Source organism: Canis lupus, chromosome 4 (assembly GCF_003254725.2).
Source record: "Canis lupus dingo isolate Sandy chromosome 4, ASM325472v2, whole genome shotgun sequence".
Classification (NCBI taxonomy): domain Eukaryota; kingdom Metazoa; phylum Chordata; class Mammalia; order Carnivora; family Canidae; genus Canis; species Canis lupus.
In genome coordinates this window covers 48,165,565-48,185,234 of record NC_064246.1, presented here as the reverse complement: position 1 = coordinate 48,185,234, position 19,670 = coordinate 48,165,565, and the positions used below count along the sequence as shown (strand labels likewise).

The window sequence follows — 19,670 nt, the reverse complement described above, 5'->3', positions numbered from 1 at the left end:
TATTTGAGAGCAAAAGACAGAGATAGCATGAGTGGGGAGGAGAGGAAGAAGCAGGCTCCCGCCAAGCAGGGAGCCCAACGCAGGGTTTGATCCCAAGACCGTGGGATCATGACCTGAGCCAAAGACAGACACTTGGCCGACTGAGCCACCCAGGTGCCCCAAGTTTTTTCATTTTTAATAATAAGAATTCTTTATACATTTTGGATATTAACCCCTTATCAGATATATGATTTTCAAATATTTTCTTCCATTTTACTAAGGTTAAGTTTTTCTCCCCTTATTCTCCCAAATATTTTCTCCCATTTTACTAGGTTATGTTTTCATTTTCTGAATGGTTTTCTTTCCTGTGCAGAAGGATTTTAGTTTGATACAGTCCCACTTGTTTATTTTTGCTTTTGTTGCCTTTGCTTTTGGTGTCATATCCAAAAGATTATCACCAAGATCATTAACTGCCTGTGTTTTCTTCTGGATTTATGGTTTCAGGTCTTAAATTTAAGTCTTTAATCTATTTTGAGTTATTTTTTGTGTATGATATAAGATAGTATAAGTCCACAAGCAAGTTTTTTTTGCTTGTGATTTTCCAGTTTTCCAAATACCATTTATTGAAGAAACTGTTCTTTCCCCATTATATATTTTCAGCTCTTTTATCATAAATTAACTATATGTATGGGCTTGTTTCTGGACTCTGTCCCCTTCTATTGATCAGTGTGTCTGTTTTTATGCCAATACCATACTGTTTTGAGTACTATAGATTGGTAAGATAGTTTGAAATCAGAGAAAATGATGCCTCCAACTTTGTTCTTCTTTCTAAGATCACTTTGGCTATTTGGGGTCTTTTGTGTTTCCATACAAATTTTAGCATTGTTCTATTTCTGTGAAAATTCCCATTTTTATAGAAACTGCATAGAATCTATAGATTGCTGTGGTTGTATGGATATTTTAACAATGCTAATTTTTCCAATCCATGAAAACAGAATATCTCTTCATTTATTTGTGCCATCTTCACTTTATTTTAATGTTAGAATTTTTTCACAATGGTGATTTATTTGTATATTGTATAACTTTAAAATACACTTACATACTATTGAAATCATAGTACATTGTTTATAAAGTATCATCTGAGAGAAATATATATTGAAAGTCAGCTGTAAATTATAATTTTAGTTTTATAAGCAGTATGTGTGGGTGTGTGTTGCATAGAAAAAATACCGAAATGACATTTACTACAGTGTTAACACAGTGCAAGATATAATCCATGACAATATGCAGGTGATATCTATATTTTTCAAGTTTCTTGAAGCTCTTGAATTTAGTATTCATATTTTATTATCTGTACTTCTTTTATGTGCTTAGTAAAAGCCTCATGATGTCATTTCATGTTATTTCGGTGATTTTCTGTTTGGTTGTAGGAACTGTCCTCCAGTCTTCAACAGAAGCTATGTTCCTTTCAAGAGGAAATGATGAAAGAGAGGAATCTCTTTGAGGAAGAATTAAAGCAAGCACTGGACGAGCTAGATAAATTACAGCAAAAAGAGGAACAAGCTGAAAGGCTAGTCAGACAGTTGGAAGAAGAAACAAAATCTCGAGCTGAAGAACTGAAACTCCTAGAAGAGAAGCTGAAAGGGTTTGTATTAATAAGACCTCATGTTTAGTATGACTTCAGATGTTAAAAAGGTGTTTTCCAGTACATGCTTTCAGGATTCTAATGTCAACCATGTGAGTAAGTGAAGTTGGAATTATTTTACAAGTAAGAAATAGAAGTAAAGTATACCCATAGAAGGCATATATAAACAGGTATGACAGCCAAGTCAGAAGCATAGTTTTTTTCTTTTTTTAAGGCCAGCAATTTAAAAGGATGTTAATAAACAAATGACCAAAATTTGCGGTTCCTTTACTGCGCTCGTATGTTGTCTGAAATTATTGATTGTCAGCATTATAGCAATAATAGATTTAGAGGGAAAAAAAAGCTGAAATCCCATCCTTTAAAAAGAAACATTTCCATTTTTCACCTATGTGTACATTAGTTTACATAGCATAAGTTATACCTTTAATTACGTTTTCTGAGGTAGCATAAGTACTCAGAAGTAGTGATCAGAGAAGCATTGTGAGGAAGAAAAAAAAAAAACCTGGGAAACACTCAAAAATAAGAAATTTAAGAGATCTCAGACTTTTCTTTGAAAGTAGACTCCACGCCAAATGTGAGACTTTGAACTCACAACCCCAAGATCAAGAGCCCATTGCTCCACTAATTGACCTAACTAGGTGCCTTTTGAACTTCTTTTAATTCTAATTCCCTATTATTTTTATCACATTATGCATCCTTCTCCACTGCATTTATTTAAATTAAAACATCCAGGTTGATTCTTGAGTTCAAGTTGTAACTAAAATAATTGTTACTTGAATCCTAGGGATTTCCTTACTAAAAATATTTCTAGCAAGGAATCAAGAATTACATACGAATTTACAGAATTGTAATGTATCTCACAAGTGTGTATCTATCTCCTATTAGATATTTTTATTAAAATCCTTTTTCTGTTTTATTGTGATGATAAGTGATAAAAGGACACAAAGATTTTATATATGCCTGCTTTTACGGGGAGCAGTACCAAAGTGTTAATAAGGGAATAGTTCTATACTGGAGCCAGTCTCAGGGCACAGGCACTTTAAGAAACTGGGTAGATGATGTCAGTTTCAGAGAAGAAAGAAAGTTGAGACAATTATTTATTATAACTCAAGGAATTGGGTACAGAGGTTGGGAGATACAGATTTTATTACAGGATCTGCCAACTAGCTCTGTGATGTTAAGCAAACCAATTCAAATTTCTTTAATTTTCTATTTCATTAGATATAAAATAAAGGGGTTTTAATGGCATGATCTCTAAGGTCCCTTCTAGCCTAGAAATTTTAGGTGTAAGAGAAAAACTAAGAAATTGAAAGTGATTTCTCTATGGAACAGGGAAGAGAATATTTTTGTTATAAATGCTTTACTACTATGTGATTGCTTTTAGCTGTTGGTATTTATATTTTTAAATCCCACGCCCATTATGGAAGGAATTTGATTAGCTGTTTATTTTGTCTATGTCTGACTTAGCCGATAAGTAAATAAACCTTCTTATTTATAGTTCTGAGTTTTAGATGTTATTTAAAAGATCTCTTACAAGCTCATATGCTCATCTAAAAATTTTTATCACCAGTTTGGTAATACATAATGTTAATATTTCAAAAAATTTCTGAGGCTTGTAATGTATATTTAAAAAAGATCTTAAAAACTATTTTGTGGGATGCCTGGGTGGCTCAGTGGTTGAGCATCTGCCTTTGGCTCAGGTCGTGATCCCAGGGTCCTGGGATTGAATTCCACATCAGGCTCCCCACAGGAAGCCTGCTTCTCCCTCTGCCTATGTCTCTGCCTCTATCTCTCACATAAATAAGTAAATAAAATCTTTAAAAAAACAAAACAAAACAAGACACTATTTTGCCTATATAAAATAATTCACCAAATAAGTTATTAAATTTTTGAATAATAACAATTTATTATGTGGATTACTGAAATAAAATAAATATACATGGTCCTAAAACTTTTTTTTTCCAAAGAAGTACCAAGTGTAGTTAAAGACACTTAGTATTTCTTAAATGTTTAAATGCAGAGACACTTTATTCAATCCAACTGCTTTTTAACTGGTAATTTTTCACATTCTTTAGTTTTGGTTGCTGCTGCTAAGATTGTTTTAGAGTCTTTTAACCCTATCTTCTTCCAAAAACAAATGTTTTAACTACTTACATAAATACATGCAAATTGAAAGATAAATTTAGAAATGATTACATTAGAATAAAAACAAAAGTAAAATAAGGGCAAAAAAAGATAAGATGAGAAGAGAAGTTAGTACATAAAGTAACCAGAAGAGAAGTTAGTACAGAAACAAACATGCTATCAGAAGCAGATCATAGGGGCAGCCCGGGTGGCTCAGCGGTTTGGTGCCACCTGCAGCCCAGGGCCTGATCCTGGAGACCTGGGATCGAGTCCCATGTCCGGCTCCCTGCATGGAACCTGCTTCTCCCTCTGCTTGTGTCTCTGCCTCTCTCTCTGTGTGTCTCTCATGAATATATAAATAAAATCTTTAAAAAAAAAAAAAAGCAGATCATAAAGTTAGATGTAAGCTACCAGATAGTGTATGCAAAGATGCAGACATTGGACACATGATTCACAGTGTCAAAGGTAAATACTAATCCTTTTCTTAAAATAATGATTTGTAATTAGTGTTTTATCTTTTATTTATTCCCTAGGAAAGAAGCTGAACTGGAAGAAAGTAATGCTGCTCACAGTCAAGCCACTCTGCTTTTGCAGGAGAGCTATCATAGTATAGTGCAAAGCCTTGGAGATGCTACTGCTCAATTTGAAAGGTATTCTTATTAAGAGTCTGCACTCCAAATATAATATGAGTGGGGAGGCGTGGCTAGTGAAATCTGGAAAAATAATCACACAAATAAAGTGGTTGGTATTACTCTAAATTCTGTAATGACCAACCATAAATGGGCCACTAGGGTTACCTGGTAATCTTAGAGTATAGTATACAAATTTCCTTTCCTGCCAGCCCCTTCCAATTTCATGCACTCTCAAACCTTTCAAGCTTCTGTCTTACTCTCCTTGACACCATCTTTTTCCTCATGAAGAATTCTAAATTTTGTTTCTCCTCATTACCAAACCTGTAAACACACCTGCATTTATGCTCACCCTCTCTTACCACTACAGAAGCGTTCCAGTCTTTTAGCCTTCAATGACATTATTCCATTTGTCCTTTTCAACCTTTCTACTGGATTTTTTCCATTCAATATTAAAACATGTTAATGGGGATCCCTGGGTGGCGCAGCGGTTTGGCGCCTGCCTTTGGCCCAGGGCGTGATCCTGGAGACCCGGGATCGAATACCACATCGGGCTCCCGGTGCATGGAGCCTGCTTCTCCCTCTGCCTATGTCTCTGCCTCTCTCTCTCTCTCTCTCTGTGACTATCATGAATAAATAAAAATTAAAAAAAATAAAATAAAAAAAAAATAAAAATAAAACATGTTAATGTGCACTTATCTTTAAAATACATAAATTTTAGGGGCATCTAGGTAACTCAGTCAGTTAAGTGTCTGATTCTTGATTTCAGATAAGGTACGATCTCAGGGTCATGAGATCTCTCTCTCTCTTTCTTTCTCTCAAAATCTTTAAAATACATTAATTTTATTAATTCCTTTGGACCCCTCTTCCTTCTGCAGCTATCCAACAACACCTCTCACTCCCAGCACCCTTCTTAATCCAAAATTCTACTCATCTTTGTAGTTTGTCTTGATAAAAAATTCTCTACACTTACTATCTCCACTTCCTCACTTCCTATTCCATCTACTTACTATTTCCCTTTTAAAAAGGGGCGGGGGGAGGGCTATTTTGGGAGGAACTACAAATTGCAGATAATAATTTTTTTTAAGATTTTTTTTAAGATTATTTATTTATTCATGAGAGAGAGAGAGAGAAAGAGAGAGAGTCAGAGACACAGGCAGAGGGAGAAGCAGGCTCCATGCAGGGAGCCTGATGTGGGACTCGATCCCGGGACTCCAGGATCACGCTCTGGCCCAAAGACAGGCGCTAAACCACCAAGCCACCCAAGGATCCCCCAGATGATAATTTAAGAAATTGGTGTGCATCTCACACCAAAAGCATATTAATATAAACATTTTTATTATATTTAGATCATTTTGGGATGAGGTCTCTTTGTCTTATATCTATTTTAATTATTTAATAAATATAGAAGGTATACTAAACATAAAGTATAAAACATAAAGATGAAATCAACATACATGAACCTGTAAAAGACAACCAAACCAGTAAGCCAAAAGATTTCAATAATTTGGTATTACGTAAGAGTTTCTCTACTAGCCCATCTGCCTGCTATCCACCAACAGATAACACTATTTAAATTCTGCATTAATAATTTCCTCCCGGGACACCTGGGTGGCTCAGCAGTTGAGCGTCTGTCTTCAGCTCAGAGCATGATCCCAGAGTCCGAGGATCGAGTCCCCCCCGCATCAGGCTCCCTTGCGAGGAACCTGCTTCTCCCTTTGCCTATGTCTCTGCCTCTCTCTATGTGTCTCTCATGAATAAATAAATAAATAAAATATTTTTTAAAATAATAATAAACTTTTTCCCTGTGTATAATTTTATAGCATGTATATCCATACAAATAATACATAACTTTGCCTTTTTCCTGAACCTTGCCAAAAAGTGTGATTATGGTGTATGCCATTTCCTGAGACTTGTCTTTATATTCTGCATTATGTATGTTTCAAGAATCGAATCACATTGTTGACTGAGGTTATAGTTTATTCATAGTAACTGCTGTAGAATATTTGATTTTATTAATATAGCACAATTTACCCATTCTCACTTTGAGCTTTGGGGTGGTTTTTCCTTTCTTTTGTGCATTTTTTTATTATTTTTATTTTTTTCATCATGATAAGTATACTCTTTAATCCCTATCCCCTATTTCCCACATCCCCCCACCCATCTCCCCTCTGGTAACCATCAGTTTATTCTCTATAGTTAAGAGTCTGTTTCTTGATTTATCTCTCTCTGTGTTTCTCTTTTATTTATTTATTTACTTAATTGCTTTTTTGTTTCTTAAATTCCACATAAATGAAATCATATGGTATTTGTCTTTTTCTGACTTACTGTGCTTAACATTGTACTCTCTAGCTCTATCCATGTTGTTGGAAATAGTAAGATTTCATTTCTTTTTTATGACTGAATAACCCATTGTATATATATCTACCACATCTTCTGTATCTAATCATCTATCAATGGACACTTGGGCCGCTTCCATAGTTGGGCTGTTACTGATAATACTGCTGTAAACATAAGAGTGCATGTGTCCCTTTGAATTAGTGCTTTTGTATAGGGGGTAATACCCAGTAGTGTGATTACTGGGTCATAGGGTATTCCTATTTTTAATTTTTTGAGGAACCTGCATACTGTTTTCTATAGTGTCTTGCACCAATAGTGCAAGAGAGTGCCTTTTTCTCTACATCCTCATCAACACTTGTTTCTCGTGTTTTTGATTTTAGCCATTCTGATAAGTGAGAGGTGATATCTCATTGTAGTTTTGATTTACATTTCCCTGGTGACAAGTAATATTGAGCATTTTTCATGTATCTGTTAGCCATCTAGATCTCTTTAGAGAAATGTCGGTTCATGGCTTCTCATTTTTTAATTGGACTATTTGTTTTTTTAGATGTTGAGTTATATATTCTTTATATATTTTGGGTACTAAGCCATCACTGGATGTGTCATTTGCAAATATCTTCTCTCACTCAATAGGTTGCCTTTTAGTTTTATTGATGGTTTCCTTCACTAGTCCAAAGCTTTTATTCTGATATAGTCCCAATAGTTTACTTTTGCTTTCATTTCCCTTGCCTCAGAAGACATAGCTAGAAAAATATTGTTAAAACCAATGCAGAAACATTAATGCCTATGCTCTTTCAAGGATTGTTATAGCTTCCAGTCTCACATTAAGGTCTTTAATGCATTGTGAGTTTATTTTTATGTATGGTGACACTGGTACAGTTTCATTTGTTTGAATGTCCAGTTTTCCCAATACCATTTGTTGAAGAAGTTGTCTTTCTCCCATTGTATATTCTGTCCTCGTTTGTCCAAGATTAATTGACTACATAATTGTGGGTTTATTTCCAAATTTCCTGTTTTGTCTTATTGATCTATGCCTGTATCATACTGTTTTAATTACTACCACTTTGTACCATAACTTGAAATCTGGAATTGTGGTAACTCAAGTTTTGTTTTTCTTTTTCAAGATTGCTTTTCTATTTCAAGAGGTCTTTGTGGTTCCATACAAATTTGGGGATTTGTTCTAGTTCTGTGAAAAACACTCTTGATATTTTGATAGGGATTGCATTACATCTGTAGATTGCTTTGAGCAGTATAGAAGTTTTAACAATATTTGTTCTTTCAATCTATGAGCATGAAATGTCTTTTCATTTTTTTGTGTCATCTTGAATTTCTTTCATCAATATTTTACAGTTTTCAGAGTACAGGTCTTTCACTTCTTTGGTTAAGTTTATTCCTAAATATTGTTTTTTGTAAATTCTAAATAATGTTTTTTGTACAATTCTTAATTTCTCTTTCTGCTTCATTATTAGTGTATAAGAATACTACACATTTCTATACATTGATTTTGTATCCTGTGACTTTACTGAATTCATATATCGGTTCTAGTAGTTTTTTGGTGGAGTCTTTAGGATTTTCTATACATATGTCATCTACAAATAGTGAGAGTTTCACTTCTTTCTTACCAATTTGGATGCCTTTTATTTCTTTTTGTTGTCTAATTGCTGTGGCTAGGATTTCCAGTACTATGTTGAATAAAAGTGGTGGAGTGGACATCCTTGTCTTGTTCCTGACCTTGAAGGAAAAGCTCTCAGTTTTTCACTATTGAGTATAATGTTGGCTGTGGGTTTTTCATATAAGGCCTTTATTATGTTGAAGTTTGTTCCCTCTAGACCTACTTTACTACTTTACAGAGGGTTTTTATCATGAGTGGTTGTTGTACTTTGTCAAATATTTTTTCTGCTTCTATTGAAATGATCATATGATTTTCATCCTTTCTTTATTGATGTGATGTTGATTATATCCCAGGAATAAATCCTACTCAGTTGTGCTGTGTGTGTGTGTGTTTGTTTTTGTTTTTTTTTTTAATGTATTGTTGGATTCAGTTTGCTAATATTTTATTGAGGACTTTTGCATCTATATTTATAAGAGGTAGTGTATAGTTCTTTTTTTTTTTTTTTTGTGGTGTCTTTATCTGATTTTTGTACTTGAATGATACTGGCCTCAAAGAATGAATTTGCAAGTTTTCCTTCCTCTTATTTTTTTTTTTTTTGAATAGTTTGAGAAGAATAGGTATTAACTCTAAATGTTTCATAGAATCTTTGTTATTTTTAATAGTATTCTTAGGAATATTCTTGTAGTCTCCTAGTATACATGTATAACAATTACACTAAAGTCCTACATATGTGAATGTTCAACTTTAAAATGTAATGCCAAATTGCCTTACAAAGTAGCAGTGAGAATCTACAGTTTCACTAGGGTTATACAGGTAACCGTTGATCTACTTCCTCTCCAAAGTTTGTTGTATTTCTTAAATTTTACCAGTGTACTTAGTGTAAAATGACTTTCTCCTGGGAATAATCCACCTTTCCTTTTCTATAAAGGAATAATCGTATGGGAATAATCCACCTTTCCTTTTCTATAAAGGACTACTCGTATATGACTTTTATTCCTTTCTCTATAGTATCACTATCTTTTCCTGATAGTAAAGTTTTTATCAGCAGTATGGTTCCAAATATCTTCTACCAAAGTATGACTTTTCATTTTCTTTATGGTTTCTTCTCATGACTAGAAATTCTTGATTTTAATTTTTTTAAAAAATTTATTGAGAGAATGAGAGCGCACAGTGTAGTGGGGAGGAGCAGAGGGAGCAAATCAGACACACCACTGAATGGAGCCGCATGACCCTGAGATCATAACCCAAGCCAAAATCAAAAGTCAGATAACCCAACCAACACAGCCACCCTGGTATCCCAATTTTAATGTTTGAATTTATAGATTTTGATATAAACATGTTTGCATGTAGTTTAAGAACTTCTTTCTGTCTAAAGAACATATTTATGTTCTTTTAAAGTTTCATTTTCCCGGGATCCCTAGGTGGCGCAGCGGTTTGGCGCCTGCCTTTGGCCCAGGGCGCAATCCTGGAGACCCGGGATCGAATCCCACGTCGGGCTCCCGGTGCATGGAGCCTGCTTCTCCCTCTGCCTGTGTCTCTGCCTCTCTCTCTCTCTCTTTCTGTGTGTAACTATCATAAATAAATAAATTTTTTTTAAAAAATAAAGTTTCATTTTCCCATCTAGAACAGGTTTCTGTGTGTGCAGTGATATAGGGATCAATTTTTTTTTGTTGTTTTTCCATATGGATAATCTAGTACATATAATGTATATGTGTACATATATTTTTAATTTAGATATGTCCAAGCATAAATATAAATTATATTTTAGTATTCTTTTCAACTCTGTGGAGGGATTTCCTTTCCTGCTACTTTGAAAAATTGTGCCTTGGAAGGCTTTTAGCCATTCTATGACTTCACTCACCATCTATATGCTAATAGCATTAAAATTTATTTCTTCAGGGGTACCTGGATGGCTCAGTGGTTGAGCATCTGCTTGTGACTCAGGTCGTGAACCCGGGGTCCTGGGATCGAGTTCTGCATCAGGTTCCCTGCAGGGAGCCTGCTTCTCCCTCTGCCTGCGTCTCTGCCTCTGTGTGTGTGTGTGTGTGTCTCTCATGAATAGATAAGTAAAATCTTTGAAAAAAAAATTATTTCTTCAAACCAGATCTTTCAGCTTTATACCCATCTATCTAGCTGCCTATTTGACATCTCCAGGTAGAATCTCCCTACTGTGTAATATTAACCTGTCCAGAACAACTCTTGATTTTCTGTCTCTTTCTTCCTCTTATTTCAGTCAATGACATCTCCCTCTTCCCAGCTTCTCATTCCATAAACCTGAGTCATCTTTAATCATTTTCTCTCCCTTTCTCCTAACATCCACCCTATTTTGTGAAATTTGCGATTTTGTCTTCAGAAAAGATTTCACATCTTTCCATTGCCAACTCCTTAGTCTAACCGTCCTTTATCGCTCATCTGGGCTGATGTACACCACAGTGATGACTTGCCTTATGTCTCTAGCATCTGTTCCTGCATCTCTTCTTCATTACATTCCAGTCTCATCTCTTAGTGTATGTACTGTGTTCTACCTGCCTCCCAGCATAGATGCTTCTTTTCCCTTGGCAACACTTTCACCTGAACCCTAGCTAACTTTTCTTTAACCATCACATCTCAGCTTAACTATAAATTCCTCAGAAGAGCCTTTTATGAATCACTAAAAGTGGTACATTGCCATTGTCAGCTTAAGTGCTCCTTAGTTTTCTTTTTTTTTTTCTTTTTTTAAGCTTTATTTATTTGTGGGAGAGTGCACACATGAGTGTGGGGGCAGGGCAGAATGAGAGGGCAAAATGGACTCCCCACTGAGCAGAGAGCCTGATGGAGCTGAGCTTGAGCCAAAGGCAGTTGCTTAACCAACTGAGCCACCCAGGCACCCTTCCCTTCTCTAGTTTTCTTCATAATACAAATTTTATTATACATATATTTTCACATTTTTTTGTGAAAACCTGAAGAGGCATTTCCTTATCTTCCCCACAAAACCATAAACTCTGTGACAATAGGTGCAGAGATCGTATATTTATTTATTTTGGAGTAATTTTCATGTTAGGTATACTTCATACACATAGTAAGCACTTGATTTTTTTTTTTTTTCTTTGGATGAACAGCCTATGCCATATAAGCCCATTAGTACTGACCTCAGAATACCGAATTCTTACCTGTGTAAATGCACGGTTCATAAGGTTTTATTTGTGTTACCTTAAATTGTATAAAATATAAACTAATCAGCTATTTATTTATTTATCATGCACACAATAGTTAGAAAAATCCTTCAACTTTTTATTTTCCTTTTAATAAGTTATAAAGCATTTATGGCTCGTGAGATAGAAGATCTTAAATTGGAGAACTTGTCACTTCAGGAAAAAGTGACCAGGGCTGAGAAAAGTGCAGAAGATACTCAACATCAGATATTGGCAACTGAGAATGCAAATCAAGAATACGCAAGGTACATGGGAGAACTAAAACCTGCCCATACTTACAGCCTTAGAACCATTAAGACAATTAAATGTCGAAAGCCAACTACTAAGTGATGCAGGGAATTTTAATTTCATTGCTCTGGGTGATCTTCAATTGCAAATTAAGAATTTACACAGTTAAAAAATTTTTGAAGAGTTCTTTGAGTTGGTTTTTTTTTCTTTTCTTTTTTTTTTTTAAGTAAAAGAAAGGGAAAAAGTTATTAAAATGGCTATAAAATGTTTAGTGGACTCTTCTCTCTTAAACTCAAGGATGCTCCTGGATCTGCAGACCAAATCAGCACTTAAAGAAGCAGAAATTAAAGAAATCACAGTCTCTTCTCTTAAAACAATAACTGATTTGCAGAACCAACTCAAGCAAAAAGGTGAAGAGTTAAAGAAACAACTGGAAGAGGAAGAAGCAAGGTAATCTAGGTTTAGAACCTGACTGCCATATAACCGCAGTTATTTTTTTCTAATACACTATGTTTTTAAATTTCATTTTGCCTTACAGAAAAGCTGGAAAAGAAAACACAGTGGCAGAGTTAACTGAGGAAATGAATAAGTGGCGTCTCCTTTATGAAGAACTATATAATAAAACAAAACCTTTTCAGGTTTGTCAGTTGGGACTACACTAACTTGTGTTTGTTTTAGGCTTTCACCTCGTTCCCTGTGACAGTCACCACAGTGACTTGATTTTTCTGAAAGATCATTCTGCTGTACATTTACAGTACCAATTTAACTCCCTATTAAATGAGACAAATTTTTTTAAAATTATATGTACAATTTTTTATGTAGTCTTTATAGGCTAAAAACTACCTTCTAATAAGAAACTTAAAGCTAATAGTTTAGAAGGCTCTCCTGCTATACATTTTTGATAATTAACATATGTAAAATTGTGAGACTCACTTTGTTATGATCTTTCTGTGTTTTTCAAAGTAATATATCTATCTTAAAATTTAAAAAGATAAATGCTAATCTCCGCACCTTAAAAAGTAGAAAAACAGTATTGATTTTTTTAAAGTCTCAAAGAATTTATGGAGAGCCATGAGAATATGTCAGCATGATCTGTTTTCATCCTTCGTTTGTTTTGGGGGGTTTTTTTGTACTTGATTTTCCTTTTTTTTTTTTTTTTTAAATGTTTTATTTATTTATGATAGTCACACACAGAGAGAGAGGCAGAGACACAGGCAGAGGGAGAAGCAGGCTCCATGCACCAGGAGCCCGATGTGGGATTCAATCCCGGGTCTCCGGGATCGCGCCCTGGGCCAAAGGCAGGCGCCAAACCGCTGCGCCACCCAGGGATCCCCTGTACTTGATTTTCCTATGTAGTTTATATGAGAAAAGTAAATTTAACATTTCTAAGTCTATTTTTAAAAATTCTTTTTCAGCTACAACTGGATGCATTTGAAGCAGAGAAACAGGCTTTGTTGAATGAACATGGTGCCGCTCAGGAACAGCTAAATAAACTAAGAGATTCATATGCTAAATTACTGGGTCATCAAAATCTAAAGCAAAAAATCAAGCATGTTGTGAAACTGAAAGATGAAAATAGCCAACTCAAATCGGTCTGTAAAATAACACTTAGTTCTATTGAAGGTATTAGGGTGGGGTGTTTGTTATTCTAACATTTCAGTTTAAGGAGGGGCTATGGTATCAGAAAAAATAAGTTTATAGAGAAATATCCATCTGAGAATTGTGAATCTATTTTAGAATGTTGACCAGGTAATTATTGATGTTTTCAGGTTTTCCAACTACCTCATTAGTATATTGGAAATCACTAGTGTAATTGAAAGAGTTCATAAGCTTTACACATCCATTTCTATTTCCAAAATAGCAAAGTTCTTGATATAAATAAATATCATAAAGATAAGCAGTATTCAAAAATAGTTTAAGCATTTAGGGTGCCTGGCTGGCTCGGTTGGTAGAATATGTGACTTTTGATCTCAGAGTCATGAGTTTGAACCCACATTAGGCGTAGAGATTACTTAAGAAAAAAATAGTTAAGCATTTAAGTTTTTTTTAACAGCTGTATTAAGATATAATTCACATACCATACGATTCACCCATTTAAAGCATTCAACTCGGTTGTTTTTCGTACATTCATAGATATGCAACCATTTCTGTGGTCAGTTTTAGAACATTTGTGTCACCTTAGATTGAATCCCTCTACCCTTTAACTATCATCTCTCTGTGTCCTCATTCACCCCTCCCACTATTAAACTACTTCCCATCCCTGTAAATTTCCCTGTTCTGGATATTTCCTGTTTGTGCACTCAAATAATATGTGGTCTTTTTGACTAGCTTCTTTTGATTAACAGTGTTTTCAGTGTTCATCCATGTTGTAACATGTATCAGTACTTAATCCCTCTTTATGACCTAATTATATTTCATTGTGTGGATATGTCATATTTATCTGTCAGTTGATAGACATTTGACTTGTTTCCATCTTTGAGCTATTATGAATGATGCTACTGTAAACATTCATGTAAGAGTTTTTGTTTGGACATGTTTTTATTTCTCTTGGGCCTTACTTAAAAGTGAAATTGCTTGGTAATTAAGTGTCTTTATGTTTGGTAACTTAATGTTTAATTTAGTAACATGTTTAATTGCTTGGTAATTTAGTAACTTTATGTTTTTTTTTTTTGTTTGTTTTTGTTTTGTTTTGTTTTTTTATTTATTTATTTGTGATAGTCACAGAGAGAGAGAGTGAGGCAGAGACACAGGCAGAGGGAGAAGCAGGCTCCATGCACCGGGAGCCCGATGTGGGACTCGATCCCGGGTCTCCGGGATCGCGCCCTGGGCCAAAGGCAGGCGCCAAACCGCTGCGCCACCCAGGGATCCCAGTAACTTTATGTTTAAACAGTTTGAGGAACTGTTTTCCAGAGTAGCTTTATCTTTCTACATTCTACCTGCAATGCATGAGGGTTCCAGTTTTTTCACATCTTCACCAATATTTGTTGTTATCTGATTTTTTTCATTCGGACCATTCTAGTGGACATGAAGAGATACCTAATTGTGGTTTTGATTTCAATTTCCCTGGTGACTAATGATGTTGACCATCTTTTCATGTGCTTATTGGCCATTTGTATATCTTGCCTGGAGGAACTATTCATATCCTTTGCCCATTTTTAATTGGATTATTGTTTGGTTTTTTAAAAATTATGACCGTTCTTTACATGTGTGTATGTTCCTTATCAGATACATTTTCTTGAAACATTTTCTCGCATTCTATACATTGTCGTTTCACTTTTGTATTGATGTTCACTGAAGCACAAAATTTTGACAAAGTCTAATGTATCTTTTCCTTTGTTTCTTGTTCTTTGGCATTTAACAATCCTTTGTCAAATCCTAGGTCATGAAGATTTATCCCTATGTTTCCTTCTAATAGTTTTATGTTTAAGCTTTTACATTTAGGTCATTGATCTATTTGAGGGTTTTATATACAGTGTGAGGTAAGGGTCCAACTTTATTCCTTAGCATGTGGATATCTATTTGGTCTCTTGCCATTTGTTAAGGAGACTCTTCTTTCCCCAGTGAATGGTCTTGGCATCTTTGTTGAAAATCAGTTGACCATATATTTAAGGTTTATTTCTAGACTCTCAAATGCATTCCACTGATCTATCCTTGTACTTCCACACTGTCTTGATTACTGTTGGTTCATAGTAAGTTTTAAAACCAGGAAGCATGGATCATCCTACTTTCTTTTTCTTTTCTTTTCTTTTTTCTTTTTTTTTTTTTTCAAGACTGTTTTTGCTGCTCTGGGTCCCTTGCAATTCCATATGAATTCCAGAATAAGCTATCCAGCTTTTACAAAGAAGTCATTTAAGATTCACATGGGAATTATGTTGAGTCTGTAGATAGCCTTGAAGCATATTGCCATCTTAACTATGTTACATCTTCTGATCCATGAACATGAGATATTTTTCCAATTATTTAGATCTTTAATTTCTTCCAACAACATTTTGGAGTTTTCAAAGTATAAATTTTGTACTTCTTTTGTTAAATTTATTCTTAAATATTTTATCTCCTTTTTATTGTTATTGTAAATGAAGTTGTTTCCTTAATTTCATATTTGGGTAGTTCATTGCAAGTGTATAGAAATAAATTTGATTTTTGTGTGCTCGTCATGTTTTCTCCAATCTTGTTAAACTCATGTATTTGTTTTAATAGTTTTTTTAGTGTCTTCTTTAGGATTTTCTGTATAGAAGATCATTTGTAAATAGAGATAGTTTTACTTCTCTTCTAACCTGAATGCAGTTGATTAGTTTTTCTTGCCTATGTTCCCTGGGTAGAACCTCCAGACAATGTTGAAGAGAAGTGATAAGAGTGAAATCCTTGTTTCGGTCCTGATTTGGGGGAAAGCTTCACACTTTCACCATTAAGTAAACTATTAGCTGTGGGTTTGCCATAGCTACTCTTTATCAAATTGAGAAAGTTTTCTTCTATTACTATTTTTTTTAGTGTTTTTATCATAAAAGGGTGTTAAATTTTGTCAAATGTCTTTTCTGAGTCTATAAGGTGATCAGGTGACTCTCACTCTATTGATATGCTCTCTTAAATTAATTGATTTTCGGATGTTAAATTAACCTTGCATTTCTGATAAATTTCACTTGGTCATGGTATATAACTCCCTTTATAGGTTGCTGGATTCACTTTGCTAATATTTGCTTAAGATGTTTTCACCCATATTCCCAACAGACACTGGTCTATAGGTTTTATGTAATATCTTTGGCTTGGGTATCAAGGTGACGCTGACCTCATAAAATTAGTTGGGAAATATCTTGTCTTTTTACTTTTTGAAATAGTTTGTGAATAATTGGTATTAATTCTTCATTGAATGTGCAATAGAATTCAGTAATGAAGCCATCTGGACCTTGGCTTTTCTTTGTGGGTAGTGTTTGATTACTATTCAGTCTCTTTACCTCGTATGAGTCTGTTCATATTGACTTCTTTTTGGCTAGTTTCAGTAGTTTGTGTCTTCTAGGAATTTGTCCATTTCATTTAATGGACAAGATTCATTTCCAGATTTATGGATATACAACTGTTCACAGTATTCTTTTTAATAATCCTTATAATTATGATAAGGTCAGTCATCATGTCCCTTCTTTCATCTATGATTCTAGTAATTTGAGTATTCTCACTTTTTTATGGTTCCTTTAGTTCTATGAATATGTTTATAATGGCTACACTAAAATCTCTTTTTTGAATAAGTCCAATATCTGATTACTATTGCAGGCAGTTTTTGTTCCCTGCTTTTTTCCAATGTATAGGTCATGCTTTCCTGTGTATTTGTAAATTTTTGTTAGATAGTGGATACTTTAGATTATATATTGTAGCACTCTGGTTACGGCCCTCTCCTTCCAGGCCTGCTGTCATTTTCTTTGTTTAGTAATCGGTTGGATTGTGCTAGTAAAGCCTATTCCTTCTATCATGCCCAGGAATGTTGTGCCTCTGATGTTGCTACTCAGGGAGTTTCAGTTTAGAACATGCCCACAGTCACCCTGACATGACACTGATTTTGATAGGGCTGTCTTCCTCTATTTCCCTGATCACCTGTTCCTAGATAACTAGTTGCTTATTGCTCTGTTATTTCCAGCAGTGCCCTGGAGTATAATTGCTCTATGAGCTAACCCAATTAAATTCTGGCTCTTTCATTGGAAGTGTGTCTGAGGTCAGTGACTGATTATGTTATGACTCCAGAAGGGCTCCTCCCTGATGTTGTATTTACCAGGTCTAAACCTACAGTTTAGCCTGTATTTTGAAGCACCTCCCAGTTCCCTTATTCCCTCACTCTCCTATTATTCACAACACCCTTCAGCTTGAACTTCTCTAAAGTCTGTTGCAAGTGAAATCAGCCCCTTTGGCAAGAAATTAGGAGCTACATGTTTTTATAGCCTACTCCCTACCCCCAAATAAAATCTCTGAGACAGGGCTCTGGAGCTGAAGTTGGAGAAAATGACAAGCTTTTCTGTGAGTGATACATCTGGCCTAGGGACTGAGTGCTTGGTGGACATAGGGGAAAGGGGAACAGCCTGAGGTTCTCTCAGATTGCCTTTCCTGGCATGGAATCATTGCCTCATGAGCCAGGGCAAAGACGATCAGGGTCCCAGCATTTTCAGCACACAGCATTTAAGGTAGAGCCTTTGTTCTACAGAAGAAAGGTTTCTACACCTCTCAGCCACATGTACTTGGGACATGGCCTCAGCAGCAGGTAGCTGGGGGTTGCTGGGTGGGGAGAGGGCCCTGTATTCCCAACTACACCTGTCCGGTATAGGGTGTTCACCTTGCTAAACTAGGAGTAGGGAAAAAGGAGCAGGATTGGTTCAGATACCACAAACCCTTGCCTTTCTGTACCATATTTTTCTAGATATCCTTGAAAAGATGTTTCTTCATTAGCTATTTTGCTTTGGGACTATTTTTACATGCTTTAAATGGTTACCTTTTTTATGATTTTTAGTTTCACTAGGAAGCATGTTAGTGGAGCTTCTCATGCTGTCATTCCAGAGATTGATCTCTGCACTTAACTTAGAGATGAACTTTCATCAGAAACATAGTTTTGGGGGCACCTGGGTGGCTCAGTCAGTTAAGTGTCTGCCTTCAAGAGTCTGCCTTCAGGGGATCCCTGGGTGGCGCAGCGGTTTGGCACCTGCCTTTGGCCCAGGGCGCGATCCTGGAGACCCGGGATCGAATCCCACGTCGGGCTCCCAGTGCATGGAGCCTGCTTCTCCCTCTGCCTGTGTCTCTGCCTCTCTCTCCCTCTCTCTCTCTGTGTGACTATCATAAAAAAATAAAAAATTAAAAAAAAAAAAAAAAAAGTCTGCCTTCAGCTCAGGTCATGATCCCAGGGTTCTAGAATCAAGTCCCATGATCAAGTTCCCTGCTCAGCAGGGAAGTCGGCTTCTCCCTCTCCTTCTGCCCCTCCCCCTGCTTGTGCTCCCTTGCTCTCTCTGTCAGATAAATAAGTAAAATCTTAAAAAAAAAAACAAAAACCTGTAACTGTAGAGTGGCAAGAGGATTTAAATGTCCCATTATCTCCTTTGTCATAGCCCTTCAGAGTCATTTTGTAATTTTTAGTCTTAAAGCCCATATCTAGTAACGATTTTTGCCTTTTGGTTTGGTAGATGAGCAACTTTGGAACTTGTCAATAACATCGATAACATGTTTCACGCACATGAACTTTAATAATTGTTGTCTATATTTTTCTTTCATAGGAGGTGTCAAAACTCCGCTCTCAGCTCGCTAAAAGAAAACAAAGTGAGACAAAACTTCAGGAGGAATTAAATAAAGTTCTTGGTATCAAACACTTTGATCCTTCAAAGGCTTTTCTTCACGAAAGCAAAGAAAATTTTGGTCTCAAAACACCATTGAAAGAAGGTAAGAAATGAATAAATGTGTGTCATCTTTCTTTGGATTTGCTTTCACAGCATTTCTCAAGTTACCCATTTTTATGAACTGTGAAAATTTGTTTGACAATTTCTGATATAGAAAATCCATACTAAGATTTTTATGTAAAATGCCTTTCTTTCCTCTTCCATATTCCCTATTTTCCACATATCTAGATCCCACCTTCAAGCTCAGTTCACGTCCCATCTTCCTTGAAACCTTGTCTGGCTTTTTTTGCTCCTACCTACCCATCCACCCCCAGAAATGCTCCCTCTATCATACCCTTAAAATTTTAACCTATGTGTCAAATTTGTAGATGTGGAAAAGTAAAGTTTTCTTTTTTGGCTATGAATCTTTTTATCTTTGACAATAAATCAATATTGGTTGAAATAGTGAATGAAGAAATAGAATTATGTGGGGTACCTGGCTGGTTTAATTGGAGGAACATGCAACTCTTGATCTCAAGGTCATAAGTTCAAGCCCCACATTGTGTATAGAGATTATTTAAATAA

General features: G+C 35.4%; 1 protein-coding gene across 4 annotated transcripts in view; it reads left to right on the top strand.

Moving 5' to 3' along the window:
• HMMR (hyaluronan mediated motility receptor) overlaps nucleotides 1–19,670 on the top strand; it is a 46,438-nt gene that overhangs the window by 22,880 nt on the left and 3,888 nt on the right. For 3 of the 4 annotated variants that reach the window (XM_025435048.3, XM_025435047.3, XM_035715306.2), the window contains 7 exons: nucleotides 1,410–1,624; nucleotides 4,282–4,398; nucleotides 11,619–11,765; nucleotides 12,046–12,198; nucleotides 12,287–12,386; nucleotides 13,164–13,340; nucleotides 18,987–19,149. In XM_025435048.3, the coding sequence (XP_025290833.1) occupies nucleotides 1,410–1,624; nucleotides 4,282–4,398; nucleotides 11,619–11,765; nucleotides 12,046–12,198; nucleotides 12,287–12,386; nucleotides 13,164–13,340; nucleotides 18,987–19,149 (1,072 nt within the window). The remainder of the gene's footprint in view (nucleotides 1–1,409; nucleotides 1,625–4,281; nucleotides 4,399–11,618; nucleotides 11,766–12,045; nucleotides 12,199–12,286; nucleotides 12,387–13,163; nucleotides 13,341–18,986; nucleotides 19,150–19,670) is intronic. The other variant, XM_025435049.3, reaches the window with a different exon arrangement.